At 32.5% G+C, this 22,363-nt stretch overlaps 2 protein-coding genes and 1 long non-coding RNA gene across 3 annotated transcripts; 2 read left to right on the top strand and 1 right to left on the bottom strand.

The window, feature by feature from the left end:
- Positions 1-4,318: 4,318 nt before the first annotated feature.
- Positions 4,319-6,377, top strand: LOC105764285 (high affinity nitrate transporter 2.5). Its single transcript, XM_012582817.2, has 2 exons — positions 4,319-5,634; positions 5,717-6,377. Exons 1-2 carry the CDS (start codon positions 4,490-4,492, stop codon positions 6,090-6,092), a joined length of 1,521 nt encoding a protein of 506 aa, XP_012438271.1. The 5' UTR covers positions 4,319-4,489; the 3' UTR covers positions 6,093-6,377.
- A 3,738-nt stretch (positions 6,378-10,115) lies between these two features.
- On the bottom strand, positions 10,116-12,474 carry LOC105762195 (uncharacterized). Its single transcript, XR_008191815.1, has 2 exons — positions 12,163-12,474; positions 10,116-10,719 (listed from the first exon to the last, which is right to left on the bottom strand). It is a non-coding gene; the product is annotated as an uncharacterized LOC105762195 (long non-coding RNA).
- Positions 12,475-19,226: 6,752 nt separating this feature from the next.
- LOC105764283 (cysteine-rich receptor-like protein kinase 3) lies at positions 19,227-22,363 on the top strand. Its single transcript, XM_012582815.2, has 7 exons — positions 19,227-20,163; positions 20,257-20,370; positions 20,474-20,613; positions 20,712-20,922; positions 21,014-21,248; positions 21,333-21,477; positions 21,591-22,363. The coding sequence occupies exons 1-7, from the start codon at positions 19,386-19,388 to the stop codon at positions 21,993-21,995; spliced, it is 2,028 nt and encodes a 675-aa protein (XP_012438269.1). The 5' UTR covers positions 19,227-19,385; the 3' UTR covers positions 21,996-22,363.

Raw genomic sequence — 22,363 nt, 5'->3', positions numbered from 1 at the left:
TTTTTTCTTTTTCATTTTATTATTTAGGATCTTTTAAGGTTAAAATAACAAAGTAATGATAATCATTAGAATCGGATTCTCTCATGAAAAACGTATAGATTTTTTTAAGCCATTTTGATTTTTAGATCACTTTTTCAATACAAAAATATCACTCCATTAATTCAATTAGGTTCACTATATGACCCTTTTATTTTAATGAATAAGATAATACTTATGTAGATAAGTGATTAGAGTTTTCAACAAACACCTTAGGTAACCAATGTTGGAATTGATCCAATGTACTCAAGTTTATTTATAGAATTCTAGATCCGGGCATGCTTCACTATTTCCACCATTGTTATAGTTGGAAAGATAACTTCAAGCTATTGACATTAAAGCCCAAATTAGCCTGGAAGAAGCCCAAAGATGTGGCGCACTAAGTAATTGTTTTGACTCATAAGGCCATTTTATCTTTTTCCACGTATTAGGTGAATCTTAACCTACCCAAATATATTTAGAGTCAGACAGAGGATGGTTTAGTAGAATTTGATGGCAAAGTTAGTGAAATTTTCCATGCCATAGCTGATGCCAATAATAGTGTCGGTGAGACTTATTGTCACAATTGTTGAAAGGGTTTGTTGAGCTACACATACTACTAGTTTCCCGTTGGACTATAATAGATTAAAATTTTCAAAAAAAAAAAACGCATAAAAATAAAAATCAAGAAAATAAGAAGCATTCATTTTATAAATTATAACAATAAAATTAGATGATTAAATTAACTTTAATCCAATTAAAATAATTTTTAATCCATTCAACACTTTTTTTAAAATGGACAAATAGATTATTAAAATAAGAAACAGATAATGAGAGACCGTTTCCAACCATAACTAGAGAACTTTCTTTGTATTTAGAATGGGCACAGAAATTATTAAAATCCAAAGTAGATTATTGGAAGCCTCATAATCAAAATACCAAGAGGAAATCTTGGCAGTGCTATTCGGGGCTATCTTAGCATAAACTGGTTAAAACGATGAAAATAGCACTTTAAAGTAGCCTGTTAAACCTTTTGACAAATTTGACATACATTGGCGAACCCTTCGAACCGAAAAACATTACCTCTAGCATATGATTGTTTTTTCTAACCATAACTTCGTTGTTGTTAAGGTCCTCGGTGTTGATTTTGCTATTTTCCAGGCCTTCTAGGCTAGAAAGACCCTAAAAACTGTGTTGTGTTTTCCTACTTGCTAGCCATATTGGACAATATAATTTTTTTTTATAGAAAGTTCTAACTTTTTTTTTTCTTTTTGGAGTAACATACCAAGAAGTACATTAATTGAAACAAACTCAAAACATTAATCGAAGCATGAAAAGCATCATATCCCTCTCCCAAACCATGCAAGATATAATTAACTAAGTCATCTTTGGAAATTGGATTGAGTGTAGCAGCAAGAACCGGTTTTTTCTTTTTTTACATATTTCATCATTGAAAGGTAACCTTCAACCATTGTTTCGAATTGCCAAGGTAGCTGCATAACACGTGCTCGGAACTACGATACAAAAATACGTTCAAGTATGTACTAAGTTTCCCAGATTTATTCACTGACCACATACTTGATGTAGAGAAGAACCAACTTGTCCTTACTTCATATCACACGCTCTGGATTTGCTGTAGGAGGAGGAAAGAAACTGTTAGTCGAGCTTGGCGTTCGTGGTTTAGACAACCATAAATTGAGAAGGAGCTATATTCATTCCTCCAACGATGAAACATCCCAATTAAATGTGTTTTTGTCTTCCATAAATAATAACTTCTTCCTATTAAGTTGGATCCATAAAGAGGAAGAAAAAAGGCTGAATTTTGACTGATGGCTACTCCTCGTGCAGCATATAAAAGGCTAATAGAGTAAATGTGGCTCTACACCAGTAACATCTATTACTGGCAGAATTAAAGTAGGTTTTTAGAATTGTATTGGTGTTTAAACTAATTAAATTACGAATTCTTTGTTGAACTAGTTTATCTTGAATAAATTTTTAAAAAAATTATAACTAATAAAAATAGAAAAACCGGTTTAATCTCATATTCAATTGATTTTTAATTCAACCCAATCAATCCATACCAACTCGTGGCAGTTTAACCCATTATTTCTAATCTAACCAATCTAATTCTCAAAATAATGACTATAAAAAACGGAAACAAACAAATTCAAACTAGATACGGTATTGATTTAGCTATTTAAAATAACTGAAACTAAACATCTCACTCATTCAAAAATTCTCAGATATCTTCACCACTACATCAAATTCCAATTTGTGGATGGCGACAGCCAATAGCCAACATGTTATCAAATTGTCATTGGCTGCTACAGCTGACTTTTGGGTTCCAGCAACAACTTAGGATTACCCACGTGGCAGTAGCCAAATGGGGAATTCATGATAGCAAATGGTTTTATTTATTTTTAATTGGATTTGAATATTCTCTGAATCATACAAATGATTCTATACTACCCGTTGAATATTCCACCTCAATAAACTAATAAAAAAAATAATGCTAAAATAATCATTTGGCCGAAACCCAGTTCATACACAAAAGAGTATCCTTGCATTTTTGTCAAAGGTGAAGTTTGATTATAGAACACGGCACCCCGCATCCATACAAACAAAATTAAAATGCCTTTTTCATAATTCCCTAACTTTAAAATATGAATAATTTATTGGTTTTTAAAATTCCACTCACACTAAAAACTAATCTAGTTAACTGCGGGGGGTATTTAATAATTGAAGCAACCAACTATCAACCGATAGAATTGAAGCCGCATTGATTTGATTTGTAGCCAAAGGTCTTGAAAATTTGTAAAACGTGGTCTATCATTTTAAGTCATGTTGTATGCTATGTTCACTTTCTGCACGCCATGATTGTGCCTCCCCTTTTCTTCTTCCTCCAATTTAGGACTCAGAAAAAAAGACGAGGCCACACTGGACTTTTTATAGCAATAAACAAAAAGTCTTAACGAAGAATCTCCGACCAAGTCAATCGACGCCCTTTAAGTTCCAAACTGTGGGCCCCCACTTCCCTCACCGCCTAAGTCAAATGATTTTTTACATTAAATTTTATTTTAAGGTAAATTACAGTATTGGTCACTCAATTCTGGATTATTTTCTTTTTCTATCACTCAATTATAAAAATTATAAAATGATGATTCAATTTTTTGAATTTATCCTTTTTGGTCACTAACAGTTAAATCTTTGACGGGTATCCAACGTGGCCATTTAATCAAAGGTTCCACATAAGAAACGCTGCATTTTGGTTTCATTTTTTTTGTTCTAATGTTTTCAAAATAGAATTTAATTGAAATAAAAATTTAAACCTAACTAAAAGTGTATTGACACAAACGAAGCATCTGTTCATTTTTTTTTCTTTTGTTCCATATAGGGTTTTTTACTGGAAAATCTGACTTGTGGTGCAACTAGCAATGGATCGCAGAGGGCCTTCTATTCAACACGGTAAGAAGTTTTTTTATTTGCATTGTTCCAAAAATTGTATTTTTTTAAAAAAAAATTTGGGGAATGTGTTAGGGTTTTGGTTTTCTTCCCTTCCTCTTCTTTGTTTTCTTGCTTAAAATCTTCATTGGTTCATTTTAGGGTTTGATGAAGAAGAAGAAAACTATTTCAAATGTTTTAGGGTGAAAATGGGATTTGGAGGTTGTATATATAAAAGGTTTTTATAAAATATTGTTATAGTAAAATGACATGGAAATTTAATGTTTCTTACGTGGAATCTAGCTGGCAATTAACATTTGATTTAACAACCACGTTAGATCTTTTGTCAAGGATTTAACCGCCAGTGAGAAAAAAAATTCAAAAAGTTGAGTGATGGTTTCATAATTTTTTGTAGTTGGGTGACAAAAAAGAAATTAATCCATAATTGGGTGACCATGACTGTAGTTTACCAAAAACCTTAACTTTTACTCTTTTATTGTAGTACACACAATTATCATCACTCTGGTTTTCATGCCATCAGCCGCTAGACTTGAAATGCATTTCATGCCAACCTCTCCCTTTCACTGCATTCAAGTCCAATTTCTTTTTCAAGGTTAAGTAATGGTTAAAGAATGAGACTCGGCGCAAGGCCGTTGTACTGATGATCTTTAAGGTTGCCTTTTCACCCTCGGGAAGCAATTCCTCGCAGTAAACAATCCTCCAAGTCACAGTTTCTACAACCCCCAATACGTACATCTCTGAAATTTCCAATATGTTGTTTTTAATGCATAAATATCAAAATATTATTCCCACACATCTGATGAAATCCGAAACAACAACATTATGCTATAAGAAATTAACACCATTACAAGTATAGTACCGGACTCGGCACTATATAAGTAGTAGTACACTTTCTGTCAAAAATGAGCAAAGGCCAAAACTTAATTCACCTGCATAAGGATACACTACTCTCTCTCTCTCTCTCTCTTGTTCTAAAACATAATTCAACTCATCCAAGGCCAACCGTTAAGAGATGGAAATATCCAGTACTATTACTGAAACTGAGCCTCAGAAGTTTGCTCTTCCAGTGGATTCCGAACATAAGGCGACTGAGTTTCATTTGTTCTCAGCGGCTGCACCGCACATGCGAGCGTTTCACCTCTCCTGGATCTCATTCTTTTCCTGTTTTGTATCCACTTTTGCTGCTCCACCCCTCCTCCCTATCATACGTGACAACTTAAACCTCACAGCAACTGACATTGGCAATGCAGGGATTGCATCTGTCTCTGGTGCAGTCTTTGCCCGGATTGCCATGGGAACTGCTTGTGACTTATTCGGACCACGTCTTGCATCAGCATCCCTCATCCTCCTCACTGCGCCTGCTGTTTACTTCACCTCCATCGCCTCCTCGCCCATTTCCTTCCTTCTCGTCCGTTTTTTCACAGGCTTCTCCCTTGCCACTTTTGTGTCGGCACAATTCTGGATGAGCTCCATGTTTTCAGGTCCGGTAGTCGGTACCGCTAACGGTGTAGCAGCCGGCTGGGGCAACCTCGGAGGCGGCGCCACACAGCTTATCATGCCCCTTGTTTTTTCTCTCATCCGTGACATTGGTGCGGTCAAATTCACAGCTTGGCGAATTGCTTTCTTCATTCCTGCTCTGTTCCAGACATTATCAGCTTTTGCCATTCTGATCTTTGGCCAGGATTTGCCAGATGGGAATTACCAAAGGCTGCAAAATTCAGGGAATAAACAGAAAGATAAATTCTCTCGCTTGTTCTACCATGGGATCACAAATTACAGAGGATGGATCTTGGCCTTGACTTATGGATATTGTTTCGGGGTGGAGTTGACAGTGGACAACATCATTGCCGAGTACTTTTACGACCGGTTCAATCTGAAACTCCATACAGCAGGAATTATTGCGGCAAGCTTTGGGTTAGCAAATCTAGTTTCACGACCTGCAGGAGGTGCGCTGTCTGATATGATGGCGAAGAGGTTTGGAATGAGGGGTAGGCTTTGGGCCTTATGGGCGGTGCAGACCTTGGGAGGGGTATTCTGCATCATTCTGGGGCAGGTTGGATCATTGACCGCATCTATCGTAGTCATGATTGTTTTCTCAGTCTTTGTTCAAGCGGCATGTGGTCTTACATTTGGAGTGGTTCCCTTCGTTTCCCGAAGGTAAGGTTTCCACAGTTTGCCTAGTACACTATAATTTCCATTTGTTTGGTGGTAATGATAGCATGGATTACATTTGCCTCAGGTCATTGGGTGTCATATCTGGGATGACAGGAGGAGGTGGAAATGTCGGTGCAGTGCTGACTCAATTAATTTTCTTCAAAGGCTCCAAATATTCTAAAGAAACTGGAATAACTCTGATGGGTATCATGATCGTATGCTGCACCCTCCCAATATTTCTCATATATTTCCCACAATGGGGTGGGATGTTTTGTGGTCCATCTTTGGAAAAGATTGCCACAGAAGAAGACTATTACTTGTCTGAATGGAGTTCAAAAGAGCAAGGCAAAGGTCTACATCAGGCAAGCTTGAAGTTTGCTGATAACAGCAGAAGTGAAAGAGGGAGAAGGGTGCACTCTCAAACTTTGTCCTCTAATGCTACTCCATCGGCAAATGTTTAGCCACTCCCACAAGTTTTCCCACTATCTTTTTATTTTAGAAGTACTTTTTGTTCATATTTCTTATCATGAGCCGCATAAGTGTCGCAAGTATAGACATTTCCGTAGTTACTCATGTCATATTGGCCTCAATTAGGGGAAAGGCTTATAGTTTGAGATTCCAACCTCAAACCTACTCAATACTGTGTTCTAATAAAATCCCATAGTATCTGTATGTACCAGTTGTCTTCTTCTTTTCACTTCCTTTTTTGTCCTTTTGCTTTGGGAACATGAGTTTGAAGTTTTATATCTGAATTTCGTTTAGTATATTATTTGTCAACAACATTTGTATGTATAAAAATTTCAATTTCACTTCCACACGAATTAAACTTCACAAATATAGTTGAAATAATGATTCATTATTGAGGAGAATATTCATGCAACCCCAAGGAAACAACTTAAAGGCCTTCCGTGATTTCTACATCTTATTCCTTATTGGCAACCTGTTGTTAGTAGCTTGCCATGTTAGATAATAATATTATATCATTTAGAAAATTTAAGCTTCAAATTATAACCATAGTTGTGCAATTTTTGTATCTAAAATCATTCCATAAAGACATCATTTTTATATTAATATTTTTAGAGGCATGACAAATGTTAAACAACATTTTTTGAAGCCTTTGAGTTTGGAAAAAGCATCTTTCCAATCAAATAAGGGTTTGATAATGTTAAAAACTATATTGGATTGAGTTCAAATCTTATTATTTGTATTTATGTTTCTATTTTTTATACAAAAGAAATAATATAATTTACTTTGTAAAAGTTAGGGTATAAATCCTATTATAAGTTGGTTCACACTAAACTTAGTAAATGGTTTAATATTAGTGGAGACTTATATGGAGTATAGAATAATTTCCTATTGAAATTCATTTCAAATATATAAAATTATATATTTGAATTTATAATGATTATTTAATATTTTAAATATAGTTTATATAATAAATTAAATTTTAGAAAAAATTATATTCATTACTTAAAAGTATATAAATTTATATTAAAATATTATTAATGAGTTATAATAAGTTATTTTATTATATTTTATTAAAACATCATAATATTAACGAATTTAAATATATTCAAATATATAATTTATTTATAATATCATATCTAAAATATTTTTTTAAATATTTTTCACCGCATTTATTAAAGTTTTAAGTAAAGTGTTTCACATACCTCAAAACCCTTTCATTTTTCTAATAATTAAGACTTCAATGAAATTTCAACTTAAAGCTGAAATGATGGATGCTTTTAAGATGGAGGTTGAACCAAAATTATTTTATGATTACAATTTGAAAGTGTCGTTCAGTTTTGGTTAGCCAAACTTTATTGCAAATTAAAAGTTTTGTTCATGTTATTGGAGTTGTAGTTTACTAATTCATAATTTTAGAAAATTCCACTAAAATGATTGAATTTTATTTATTTTAAGAATAGGGTGGCAAGATGAATTTAAAAAAGGGTTAATCCATTAATTTATATATTTGTATTTAGTTAGTATCTAATATATTTTTTTTATTTAATTGGTACCTGAACTTGAATTACATCATCTAAGTTGGTAAGTGCGTACCAACACTGTTAGTTTATCTAATGTGACACTGATAGTCAATCTAAAGATGACATGCGATGGCCTCTCAGTATTTCATGAAAAACATAAATTAAAAAATACCTTTAAATATATATAAATTAATAAACAAATATATTTTTTCTTTGATGTATTTTTAGTATTTTAATATATTTTATTTCTTTTATAAAATATTATGTTATTATTGTTTTGAAAAATATATAAAATATAAAAGCCTATAATATTTTGAAAAATATATTATATACATTTATCAAAAATTATAAATTATAAATTTATGAAATATATATAAATATATAAAAGAACTAAAATTTATAGATTTATAAAAGAATTAAAATGTAGTCTAGAAAAATTTAGACACATGGTCGTCTAGATGCATTTGAATCTGGACACTAATTTGTCTAAGTTTATTATTGATGTAAAAACAAAATGATCGTATAAATAACATGATATTTTATTTAAAAAAATATATGTGTATTAGAGTTTTGTAAATTAGAAGCTAAAATCTTATTTGTTGAAATGGTTTTAGTATAGCTTGAAGAACAGACGTTATGAATAGAGAAAAATGTTACCCTGGGCTGGGGAGATCAAAAGCCCATTGGAAAATTTCCCCAAGATGTACAGATTCAACGAGTCCAAGGGGAGGAAGACAGACAAGATCTGGTAGATGCTGCTCCTGCTATTTTGATTAATTGTGTATTTGGAATAAATAGAGTTGATTTAAGCATTTTAAATTAATTTAATCTATCTTAATTAATCATCCTTTAACTGCTATATGCCATAAAATATGAATTTGGAATCTTTGGAGTTAATTGGGTAATTTAGGTATTTTAAAATAATTTAATTAAAATTTTAAATTTTAGCATTATATTAATAAAATAAAAATATTCCATAAGCTATTATTTAGTAAAATTATTATTTTTAATTGTATTTTTCTATTTTTTTACTGTACATATATATTCATTTTTTTAAAAATTACACAATTTTGCCGATTGAGTCTTAACCCAATTGGCATCAGTATTATTGTCAGTGCAGGAGGACATGGGTTCGAATGCGTTGAAGCACATTATCCTCCTATTTAAGGGTTAATAAGGGTTATGAGTAGTTCTATGGTTGTATAAAATAATAGATATTATAAAAACCTATAATGAGATTAATGTTAAAAAATTACACAATTTTAAATAAATTTAATACTATCATTAGGTATATTTGCATACTATAATTGAATATGCCATTGCCTATAGGGTTTTATAATTGAATTTATTATTTAAAATTATCTTTATTTTCCTTTTATTATTTAATTGCAGGTAAAAAATAAGAAAATTTTATAAAATTTAAATTTTATTTGTTTATCATAACAACATAAACTACTGAAAATGGAAAACAAAACATATATAAATTGAAAGATACATTATACAAATAATTATTTTGATAGAATGGTAGGTATGATTTTTGTAATATAAGTATATTTTTGGCAACATTTAATAAAGTAAATTCATACAATCAAAGAAGCAACAAATTGTTAAACTTTATTATTATTATTATTATTATTATTATTTCATTTTAAGTTAATTTTAAATATTATGAAATATTAACAAATTAATATAAATGGTAACTTAATTAAGTTTTGCAAATGAAAATCTTTCAACCATGTAAATCATATAACTCCTTTATATAGTAATTTATTAAAAGTTTTAAATTGTAAAATATTTATCTCTCTCACAAAATGTCTTTGATCACCCATTTTCAAAATTTTAAAATTTGAAAACTTAAGTATTAAGTATAAAGTGAGTTACATTATTTAGCTTATGATTTTATATTTAAGAATAAAAATATATTTATATATATAATTATTAAAAGGGCAAACTAAAAAAATAGTCACTTTTGTTTGCCTTAAATTACATTTTAGTCACTTATGTTTGAAATGTTATGTTTTAGGGTCAGTTCTTCATTGCTTTTGAGAAGTGCTTTTGAAAAATTTGAGTGTTTGGTATTACTGTCAAAAAGTGCTTTTGAAGAATAAAATGTCCATTTTAGACATGATATTATAAAGTAACAAATATGTATTTATAATGTTCAAATTAGTTAATATTATGATATTTTAGCAAAAATATAAAAAATAATTTATTATAACTTATTGTTAATATTTTAATATATAATATTAATTTTAAATATTTCTAAGTAATTAATATTAATTATTTATTAAATTTAATTAGAATATATAAACTATATTTAAATATTAAATATAATAATTAAATATTTGTAATTAGATATTGACGCAATTGTATTATTATAAAAATTATTTTTTATTTTTAATTAATGCTTTTAACACATTTGTATTATTTTATTTTAAAATGTATTTGAATATATAACTCATATTAGATATTAACATAACATAGAAAACATAAATCTAATAAATTAAAATATTACATATATTTGGATTGAAGTTTTAAAAAGGGATAATATTTATATATCAAATATTACATAACTCGCCTTACTTTTGTAAGATTTGGCAATTCCATAGTTTCAGTAAGTTCCTTTGAAGGAAACATTGAAGTAGAAAACCTGCGTATGATGCCAGTTCTGTCCGCAGGACTTCCAGTGGAGGACTTGTTTGGTGATGAAACAACACTAGAACCGTCATCCATGCTTCTCCAACATGTGCTAGAATTCTTGCTAATGCTTCTCTGGCTACTTGAAGAGCTATCAATGGTGCTACTATCTATCTCTTCACTATCAGTCAATGTGGTATATGACCAAGTGCTGCTCGTGTCGGGGTATTGTGTAATTATCTTGCTAGTTTTCTGGTCTGAAGCCTTCTGAACTTCCTTTTTCCGATGTCTTTCTTGATGATGTTTGATATTCTTTGATTTCAGCCCTCAAGCAAACATTAAGCCAACGTTGGTACACTGGTTCCTCAACCATGTCAAATCTACTCTTCTGCAGTATGTTAACTTTGTTTGCAAGGTCCCCATTGGCCTGCCTCAGTTCACTAATCTTGCCAATAGTCTTATTCTGTAACAGCACCATTTAAGAAGCAAACCTTTCAGATTCAATCAATAATGTGTTCTGGTAGGTGCATCACAATTCAGTGTGAACTCAATATAGAATCATAATACAGGCATATATATGTACTCATGCATGAATATAAAACAGGTACGCCCTTTTTTTTCATATATTTGGAGGTTCATACCTGTGCTCATGTTTGAATATGTACTAGACACGATATTTCGGAACCGAAAAGAGTCTATATACACCCTAGTGCTAAGTGTAAACAATTTTATTATCCCAATTCGGGATTTTAGAGTCACATGAGAACAAGCCGATTCGCAGTCACTTGCGCAAGCACTGAAACTTGCAGATAGCAAGAAAAAGAAATCCAAAATTAAATTAACCAGTGTCATGTCAGAAAGTGCAGATAGTTTAGCATGAGCAGCATTTAACTTGACAAAAATTTCCCTCTTTTCAAGCTCAAGTTCTTTGTTTCTCCTCCTCTTTTTAATAACTTTTAATTCATATTTTTAATATCTTCAAGCCTGTTCTTAACCAAAGCATCTCCAGTAGAGGTCTCAATGGCTGTAAATCCGGATAATTGCTCTTCAAGCAAAATTATCTGCCCCTTTATCTGGCTACCATTGCCATTTTTCCTCTGCAATTCCTCTATCAACTGCGTTGCCATGTCTAGCTACTTCACTTCCATGTTACCCTACCTTATAATTTCTTGAAGATCCTTTATCTCAGCCTTAAGTGCAACAATTGTGAAATTGAGCTTGCCAATTTCTGCAGTTTTGCCAGTTAAATCCTTCTGCAAATAAGCAATGCATGACAACTTCTCCTTTAGACTATGCAACTCAAGTAGTTTCCTTTCAAGGGTTAATCTCCTGCTCTCCAACTCATTAATGCGATTCTGTGAATGCTCTATTTGTGTGAATGCTCTCCAACTTATCAAATTCCAATAAACTTTAGATACTAAAGCAGATATTTCAACTGCATCTTACTTTAGTTCAAGGGGCTCAACATGAACTCTAAGATCATTGTACTAGTTAGTTTTACTACCTATTCGAACCTGTCTATTCTAAAAATTTAACTCAGAGAATAGAAGCATTAAGCCTCTAGCAAATAAAGAAACATAAGTAATTAACTAATAAATATCCCAATTACCGACCAAAATCCCATTCCTTAGAACCTCCCCTAAACCCTTTTTGACCTAAAGAATCTGGCCAATGCTATCTTCTTAAAGGTCCAGCACTTCAAAGTTCTATCCAATCTTCAAGCAATGCCTTGAACATAAGTTCAAAACTGGCCTCAGCATACTGCATATCTCATAAGAACACACCCCTTAACAAAAAAAATATATCCAACCTAATCCTCAGGAAAATCAATCCCAGACGAAAATCAATCCCAGACAAACAAAAATATACAGAAGAAGAGAAGAAGAGAAGAAAAAGATAAACTCACCGGTAGAGGGCAGAGGAACAAAGAACCAGCAGAGGGCAGAACAAACCAGCAGAGGGCAAAGAACCAGCGTAGCAGAGAGCAGAGAAACAAAGAACCAGCAGAGAGCAGAGAGCGAAGAAGGGTGTTCGTGTAGCTAAAAAAGTAAAACAACCAGCCCAAAAGCACTTCTGGGCTGAAAAGCTAAAAAAATTTACTTCTAATAAGTTGAGAATTTGCTACTAAATGAATGCTGTTCTTTATTTCTTTTCAAAGAAAAGCAGTTTTCCAGGTAAAAGCCCATCTTTAAGCAATGAAGAACACAGCCTTAATCACTTGCGTTATCATTTTGTTACGAAGTGGTCACTCTACCGTTAAGCTCCGTTAAGCTCCGTTACCTCCCTAACAGCACTCCTACATAGTAGTCCAAATGGATTTTAAATGCCAACTTGGATGTCCTACGTAACAATCCAAATTAAATTTATTTAATTAAAAACCTATTTTCATCCCAATAACTGGACATCCAAGTTGACATTTAAAACCCATTACTGCCACGTAGGATTGTCGTTAAGGAGGTAATAGAGTTTAACGGTAGAGTAACCACTTCGTAATAAAACGATAACATAAGTGACTAAAATGTAACATTTCAAACATAAGTGACCAAAATATAATCTGAGGTAAATAAAAGTGACTATTTTTTAATTTTACCCTTATTAAAAATCACCTGTGAGGTTATATTCCTAATTTTAAAAATATTATTAAATTGATATGGCCAGCAGAAAAGTTTTAATGACGTGTGAAACCACTCTATTTTTTCATTGCTTGAAAATTGAATAAAAGAAATTCAAATTTCTATGTAGATATTGCTTTTATTATTATTATTAGAAACCTCTATAGTTTTAGAAACTATTAAGTTTGGTTGATTGTAATGGAATAGGGCTATAATTAAATAGAGCTGTAATGGAATAGAGTTGTTAGGGGTATGCAAATTTTGGGTAAAACTAATTTAACTGACTGGTTAACCGAATTAATTCGGTTGGAGTCGGTTAATAATTTTTTGAAAGTTTGATTAATGATTAATGCAATTTGAAGTCGGTTAATTAACCGAAATTAATAAATAATATTATAATATATAAATATTAGCCCACTGCCCCAATCACCGGCCCACCCCCAACACTTCTAAGTCCTACCCAATATAAATCCTATCTAATATATATAAACTCAACCTAACTCAATCTTAAAAACTAAAAATAATTTAATAATTTAATAAATAAAAATAAAAATCCTAAAACTAAAACTAAAAATCACACACAGAAATGAGAAATCCCTAACCTTCAAAATTCAAAATCCCTAATTTGAAATCTCCCAAAATCTTTACTGCGCCGTGAACCATCTGGTGCCCATCATCGTTCGACATTTTTCCGCCATCGGCCATCGCAGTGACACACGTTCAATTTGGACTTCACTCACCACCGTCGACACTCACTTTAGATTTTTAAGGTGTGTTTTGTTAAGATCTTTTCTTCAAGGCTTTGTTACTATGACTCAAGTGGTGAAAAATCCAGCCACATCTTTAACTAAACTAAGAAATGGGTAAAATATGTTCCAATAGTAAAGGGCAAAGGGTAAAGGGTGCATGCTAATGTAAGGAAAAAGAAAACCAATAATAGTATGAGAGAAATGAAATTGAAGAGTTGAGATTCACTATAATTTCCCTTGTGCCTGCAACTTCATTTGGTTTCTCAAAACTGTTCAATGCAATACTGTTTAGCATGAACTTTCTATGGCAAATGTTGGATTATGACACTGGGTACTGCTTAATATATGCAATTTTGATTACATATATAAAGAAGAACCGAAGATGATAATCTGCTTAATAAGGAATTGAACTTGTTTAAGTTAGATAGGGATCCTTGTTCAAGATTAGTAGTAGAAGGCCAAAGGTTTCGGTTTGGTCTTTCTTAAATCAGTTACGATAATAATAAAGTATAATTAATTTGGTTTAAAGAGCGATGATCTAATGAATCAAAAGCAGTAGTATGGTCATGCTTTTGTTATTAGAGATCCCACTCCAAACTAATACAAGGCTTACCATTTTATCAAATGGAAGAAATACTTGTATCCCAAGTGAAATGAAGTTGCAGTTTGGACCCTTTTTGTCTTCTTTTGTTAATTATTATGATATCAAAATGCAGGGGCTCCTGGTTTAAGTTTAAACAATGCTTGATATTGTTTTTCTTTCTAGATATCTAAAATTTTGAAAAGTTGAGAAAATTAATTAATGACCAAATAGCACAATGTTAAATATTTTTAGGTTCAATTATTCAAATGTTGCCCTAATTATGCTCGTGATTTTGTTTTGGTCATTCAACTTTGCATTTATTTTAATATTATAAATGTACTTTAATTTATTATATAATTCGGTTATTTTTAATGTGTTTTATACTTGATTTAACCAAAATAAAATAAAATATATAAATTTCGAAATTTAATTAATCGAAAAAGTTTAGTTCGATTATTTTTTTTTAAATTTCGGTTACTTTGGTTAACAATTAAGGGTTTAAAATGGTCAGTTAATTTGGTTAATGTTATTTCGGGTCGGTTAACCGATTGAACACTCCTAAAAGCTGTAATGGAATAGAGTTGTAATCAATAATTCAATTGTTTGGTTGAATGGAATGTAATAGAGCTGTAATAGCATTCTTGTGGTTAAGTAGATGATTATTATTAAATTTTAATAAGATTATTATTAAATATATTTTAATAAAAATAAAAATAAATAATTTAATCATATTTTAACATAATTATTATTAAATACTATTTAATAAAATAATATATAATTATTATTAAGATATGAATTAAAAATCATAATATATAATATTATAAAAATATATATAATCTACTTTATTATTTTTAAACTGCAATACATATTTAATGTGCTAAAATATCATTAGCGAAACAAATAATTTAATTATCTTCTAAAATAAAAAACAAAATATTAGAAGTACTAAATAGCTTGAGAATTATATTTTACATCCAAACATAATGTTCATGTATTAACAAAAGTTACATGATGTCATTAGCTTATATATCATAATCTATATGTTAAAATTTACAACATAAAAAAGTTACAACATTATAATGACATTCTATCATGTCATTATACCATACAAATATTACACATACAAAAAGTTAACAAAACATCACCTACACAACCATAATTTTTAATGGTCAGAAAGAAATCTTCTCACTCATTCCAATCGCGCAGAAGAAGGTAGACTAAAGAAAACGAGCATTTACGTTGGATGGTCTAGAATTTTGCTCAACAGGCAGTAGCGCTCGTCCTCAATTAATCCTTCTACTTCACATAAGGTTAGATATAATTTTAGAGCACTTCTTGAATGACCATTTTTTACTTTTGTTGAATTAGCACTTCAAAGGCAATGCTCTTACTTATTTCAAGTCCAATGGTCCGCATGTTTTCCACCAAAAACATGGCAGCTTCATTTAAACGTGGCAGCATCAATAAATGAAGCAGAAATTTGTTCACTTGCATCATAATTTCTTTTTTCTTCTTTGAAAATGTGGAATCATCTTGGTTTCTAGATGATTGTGGTTGTGTAGTTGAGAGATCCATCTCATCCAAAGAAACATCAGCTTCACATTCATGGAAATCACTTCTTTCTTCATGAGTATTTGCAGTAGTTACATCATTAGCATCTATTTCTTCAATAATATTAACGGGTGTTTGAGTATCTTTCCCAGTGGCTCGATCTTTTGCATAGATGACAGTAAGTTGGTCATAATAAGGGAAACTGCAACGTTTGAATTGACTGGCTTCTTTGTGACTCTATAAAGCTAGTTGAATGGAGTTCTCTTCTTTTCTCTAGGGTTTCGGCAAGATATGAAAAAAAAAAAGGAAGATGATGATAGAATTCATCTTTGTTTTTGTTTAATTAAAACTTATTTAAGTAATTACAACTTTGCCCTTTTTAATTTCACTTGATATTTTAGCTAAAATAAAGCAAAACCATCCACTCACCTCCATAATGGTGTAATTACCATTTAAGTACCTTCCTTTACTTATCAATTATCATCTTGAACCATTGATTAATGAAACTCAACTTTTACAACTTTAACAATTCAGTCCTTTATACTTAATTAACTATCAAAACGATAAAATTTCTTAACCAAACTTTAATACGACACTAATGACCATATAAATATTATCTAATTAATATTTACGAATTGACACATCGGATTTGTGGTCCTAAAACCACTATTTCTGACACTACTGAAAAACGGGTTGTCACAAAAGAAGTAAGGGAGGTTAGGACTGAGAGTGGCTATCGAGCTGAGTGAGAGCTTTTTTGAGGTGAGAAAATGGAAGGGTAAAATAGAATTCTTTAGCCACGAATCAACTATTCAGTAGAGATGAAACAGAATAGGAATGCCCCTATTCCTTGCATAAACTCGTAATGCAATAGACCCGTAATAGGCATTCTACTGAACCAAACAATGATTTGTGGTGGGCTCACGTAATTGAGTTGTAATGGCTATGCCATTACATTCAACCAAACATGATATTAGTGGTCTTTTAGCTAGTGGTATTATTATTTTGGAAACCTCTATAGCTTACAATATATTAGTGGTCTTTTAGTGAATGGTGAGGTCACCCTCACAATTTTAGTATTGGATTGGTTATTTTCACATGTGTCTCAATAGGGACTGATTCTCCACATACAGTTTAGTTGAAGGTGAAATTGTACGTATGAGGAATAGTTCACCTAGTATGGTAATTAGTATTGGTACTGTTCAGATTAGGATGCACGACGAGACAATTAGGACACTGCCAAATGTCAAGCATGTGCCTAACTTAAAGAAAAATCTCATCTCCTTGGGAAATTTAGACTCGGACAATTGTAGAATTAACATCGAGTCGAGCGACATTAAGGTATCTCGTGGGGCTCTTGTTTCGATGAAAGGTAAAAATATTGACAATCTTTATGTTCTAGAATAATAAACGGTGACCGGTGAAATAGGACGTCCCTCGTTTGTTAAGAAGTCAAAGTCAACTCATTTGATGTAGGGACAACTTGGTCATTGGAGGGAAAAATGTATGATTGTTTCGTATAATAGAGATTCTCTTTTGGATGTAAGTTTTGAAAAGATAAGGCATTGTATTTGTGGAAATCAAAGACTAGAAGTCTTCCAGCTTCTAAGCACAACTTCAAATCAGTTAATATCCTGCATAGTTGAAGATAGGCCGGTGGTGGGCTTTGGCAAAGAAGGCGTTGTGGAAATACGAGTCAAGGTGGAGATTTGTGGAATATGCTTTGTATTTTTGGCCGAAATAGAGTTGACAACCTGACGAGGAAGAGGCATCATCCCGACGAGAAGAGACGTCTTGTCCTGACGACGCGATGAAAGGTGTCCTGACGAGGTAGTAGCCACATCACAATGAGGCAACGTGTTATGCAATTTTCTAGGTTTTCTTCTTCCAATCAAATTCAAATTATTTGACCTACGAATTTAGCGTATAAATAACCTTTTTTCACCCTAGAAAGTAACCATTACACATTTAGGTATAAGCTTTTACAAACTTTCAGAGAAATTTGTGTTTACGTTTTGAGGGTTCTTATTTCAAGTTTCAGGATTTAATTTTATCTCCATCTTTGTACTCTTCGTTTTTGTCGTTATAGTGAAATTATCTTTACCCGTGGTTTTTTATCCTCTTCGGAAGGGTTTTTCACGTAGAATATTTGTATTCAATCTTTTGAATTTTTTTTGATATTTTACTTGTTTGTTGTTTAATCGGGTTTATCCCTAACAATATACTTATATTTAAACACATATAATTAAAGCTTGATAAATTTATAAGTAAATTTGTGATTTTGATAAATCCAAAACTCATAACCCCTAAACTAAATAAATTTGTGATTTTAATAAGCTTCATTCATGATCCTGCTAATAGCATTATCAATAAAGAACCCGATTTTTCTATGAAACCTAACTTTTCTTTACCTAATTTGTTTGTAATAAAAGAAGTAATTTTTGGGGTTTTGATTTTTCTAACTTGAATTTTAGGATTTTTTTGTAATATTTTCAATTTTTAGACACATATATTTTATAATTTATAATTTCTTTTATATTTTAAAATTATATATTTTTTATATTTTCTTTTAATTTTTAAATATTTTTATAAAAATAGATTATGACATCATTAGTGTCATGTGCCACACCGTTTACAAAAAAAATACCAAAACCCTTAACGGAATGAAAATTCGAGTGTCAACTTGGGACAAAAAAAATCGTAAGTACCAAATTGGGGAAAAGGTGTCAAGTTTGGGGGGGGGCTAAATGCATATTTGAGCCTTATAATTATAATTAAATATAAACATATATAGTTATATAAATAATATTATATTTTGTACTTTTTCATAATATATGATTTATATTTAATTATACGTGTTTGAGAATCAAATAGATAGAATGTATCAATATCGAAGACTAAATATGTTATTATACCGGTTAGAGAAAGGCTAAATTATCAATTCAGTTAACCATTTAGTGGAAAGTGACTAAAATAGAAATACACTAATTATGGGGTGACTAATTTTATAAATTACCCTAAATAATATGAGATGTGAAATGAAATGTGTAAAGTCTAAATTGATGTGTAGAAATATGTAAAAATTATAGATATTTGGTACAGAAAAGAATTTGATTCGAAGTTTGAAAAGGATGGAGTAACTAACAATTAATTATGCTAAAAAATTAGCAATATGAAAGGAAAAACAAGGTTTAGATCCCTTCTGATGTGGTTTCACTTCAAACTGTTAGTCACCAGCAGAGTAAAGACATTTATTTTGGTGAGCTAACATCATTTTGGATGGACGACACCGATGGCACCGTCTGGAGTGGATCAAGACAAAAAATCTAAATGTCCAAGTCAATCAATATCATAACGTCATGGACAATTTTGTCCCAAGACTCACCCTGCTAAAAGTTTCCTCATTTTCATATCCCAAAATCTGAAACAAACACAGAGAGGTGGTCCCTTACCTTTTTCCTACTTTTGTCTATTCTTCTCACTTTCTTCCACTGTAGACGCCTCACGCGTTTTCCCCTTCCTATTTCCCACAGTTTTGTAGTTGTACGCCGTCAGCTTTCTTCAACAATTGGCCTTCCTCTCTAACCCTTCTTTGTTTTTCTTTCCCTTCTCTCAATCGCTCTTTCATCTACGAATGAATCAGCTTATTTTCTTCTTCTTCTTCTTCTTCTTCTTCTTCCTTTTGTTTGGAAAACTTTGTCTCTGTGATCCAAGAGCTACTGAGGCTGCTTTGGTATGCACCAACACAACCGCTTCAATAACAGCGCGCGAATCCTTCGTGGCGAACTTCTTGGCGGTGATGGACAGCTTTACGCCGCTCATCGTTCGCCAGAGGTACGCCGCCGTTGTCAAAGGAAGCGGTGACACCAAAGTGTACGGCTTTGGCGAGTGCATGAAAGACCTTGATCAAGGAGACTGTAACATCTGCTTTGCTCAGTGCAAAGCGCAGATCATGAGATGTCTCCCGTTTCAGATAGGCACACGTGGAGGCAGGCTTTTCTACGATGGTTGTTATTTAAGGTACGATGATTATAACTTCTTTGACGAAAGTTTGAGTGAAACAGACCGAACTGTTTGTGCTACAAAGGATGTTGGCTTGAGTAACGAGACAGATTTTAGAGCAAATGTAATGCAGTTGGTAAGAAACTTGACCCTGGAAGCTCCAAAGAATGATGGATTCTTCGTAGGGTCTATGGGTAAAGGGAATAATGTGTCGGTTTATGGATTGGCTCAGTGCTGGGAATTGGTGAATGCGAGTGCTTGTGAAGATTGCTTGGTCAATGCGGTTTCTAGGATTAGTTCATGTCTTCCCAAGGAAGAAGGGAGGGTGCTGAATGCTGGTTGCTACTTGAGGTACTCAACCAATAAGTTTTATTACAATTCAACTGCTCCACCAGTTGGTGGGAATCGAGGTAGGTTTTAGTTTTTGTTTATGTTTCTTCCCCCTTTTCTTTAGCTTTAAATATTTTCATTGACACAATATATAATGTTACAATGTTCCTCAGCAAGAAGAAAATTAGCTATTATCCTGGCAACGACATTCTCCACTATGGCTCTAGTACTGATCATTGCAACAGCGATTTTCTTTGTGAATAAGAAGCTTGTGAAGAAAAGACAAGGTATGGATCAATCCTTGTCATTAAAGATCTTGAAATGTCTCTATTTTTTTTTTTGGTTACCTTAATTGTGCAATATGAATTCATTGGTTTTCCTTGGGCGTAGAGAGTAAGCAACTAGGAGCTTTATCACCCCTCCTGAACAAGTCCAAGTTGAATCTCTCATACGAATCTCTGGAAAAAGCTACGAATTACTTTAGCGACACCAACAAGCTGGGACAAGGAGGATCCGGTTCCGTTTATAAAGTATGTTGTTGTTACATGACGTTTTTCTTCTCTTAGCAGATGAGATAACCAAAGGTTATTCAAGGAACTAACAAGTTTTAAATTGCTCTGTCAAACAGGGAACTTTACCCAATGGAAAGGTTGTTGCTATAAAGAGACTCTTCTTTAATACAAGGCAATGGGTGGACCAATTTTTCAATGAAGTCAATTTAATCAGTGGCATAAATCACAAAAATCTCGTAAAGCTATTGGGATGCAGCATTACAGGCCCGGAAAGCCTTCTTGTTTACGAATTTGTGTCAAACCAGAGCCTCCATGATTATCTCTTCGGTTGTTATTTACTAACCTCTTACTTAGCTAGAGTTGATTTAATATCTCTATGTAGGATCCTCTTGTTTACGAATCCATGAATTGGGTACAGTTAGAAAAGATGTTGAGCCACTAAGATGGGAGGAGCGATACAAGATCGTATTGGGTACCGCTGAGGGCTTGGCCTATCTGCACGAGGAATCCAAATTGAGGATCATACATAGAGACATAAAACCCGGCAATATTTTGCTTGATGAAGACCTCACCCCGAAAATTGCTGATTTTGGCCTTGTTAGACTTTTTCCGGAAGATAAGACTCACATCAGCACCGCCATCGCTGGCACTTTGTAAGTTGATGAATATTTGAAACGTTGCACATTACCGTAATTTGCATATTAGTAACCATGAATTCAATTACTTGGCATCTCTAGAGGTTACATGGCTCCAGAATACGCTGTTCGTGGCATGTTGACTCAAAAGGCTGACGTTTATAGTTTCGGTGTTCTCGTTATTGAAATTACTTGCGGGAAGAGGAACAAGTGCTTTTCTCCGGATATGGTCTGCATCCTACACATGGTAATTCATTTTGCAGAGCTTATCAACTACGCTGTGCTTTTGTGATATTTTTTTTGTCTCTAATTCTGAGGTCTTAAACTCATGCAAGATATATATATTTTTTGAATTGGAAGGTATGGAATCAATATGAAGCAGATAAGCTCGGGGAAGTTGTTGATCCAGTTATAGAGCATCATTTTCGAGAAGAGGCGTGTAGATTGCTTCAAATTGGCCTACTCTGTGTACAAGCCTCAACAGAATTGCGACCATCAATGTCAACAATTGTGCAAATGCTTACTGATGATACTTGCGAAATTCCTTGTCCGACGCAGCCTCCTTTCTTGAGTCCTAGTAGCTCGGGGTTTAGCCTAAACATTACGACTTCCACTAGTAATTATGAGACCGAATCTTACATCCAGTCTTCGGGGAGTAACACAATGCAAAGTAGGATGGTGCCTAGATGGACCGCTTTTATAGAAAATGTTTCGGACAAGGTGCACGAAGATGAGCTTCTCTGTGTTTCTGGTATCACTGGGTGATGAAGTAGTTCATATGACATTCTGCACTATCTGGAGGAGGCATAAATTGATGTGGATATCATCGGATACAAATGATTTAAACTAATAACGTCTAATACCGTTTCTAACACCGATTAATGCTTCATTCTTCCCATGAACTTACTTATAGATCAGTTTGATACTTGTAATTATACAAAATTAGAAATGCTGTATGTAAATACTAAAATGATTGGCCAAGGGAGATCTTAATTACGTAAGCTAAGGAAGTTAGGTTTAAGTCCTTTTAACATCATGTTACGCTATTTCTTTGTTCTTTTTTAAATTTCACAACTTGACCAATTATAATTGTAGAATTCAATCAATATAAAAAATCTGAGTCTTTTAACTCA

This window comes from Gossypium raimondii, chromosome 12 (genome assembly GCF_025698545.1).
Source record: "Gossypium raimondii isolate GPD5lz chromosome 12, ASM2569854v1, whole genome shotgun sequence".
Taxonomy (NCBI): Eukaryota; Viridiplantae; Streptophyta; class Magnoliopsida; order Malvales; family Malvaceae; genus Gossypium; species Gossypium raimondii.
This window is presented reverse-complemented; position numbering and strand designations above follow the sequence as displayed.

Excerpts from the sequence above, each read along its gene's own strand:
- LOC105764283 (XM_012582815.2), top strand. The coding sequence starts at position 19,386 with ATGAATCAGCTTATTTTCTTCTTCTTCTTCTTCTTCTTCTTCTTCCTT. Across the intron at positions 20,164-20,256 it reads ACCAGTTGGTGGGAATCGAG|CAAGAAGAAAATTAGCTATT; the intron begins GTAGGTTTTAGT and ends AATGTTCCTCAG. Across the intron at positions 20,371-20,473 it reads GCTTGTGAAGAAAAGACAAG|AGAGTAAGCAACTAGGAGCT; the intron begins GTATGGATCAAT and ends CCTTGGGCGTAG.
- LOC105764285 (XM_012582817.2), top strand. The coding sequence starts at position 4,490 with ATGGAAATATCCAGTACTATTACTGAAACTGAGCCTCAGAAGTTTGCT. Across the intron at positions 5,635-5,716 it reads GTTCCCTTCGTTTCCCGAAG|GTCATTGGGTGTCATATCTG; the intron begins GTAAGGTTTCCA and ends CATTTGCCTCAG.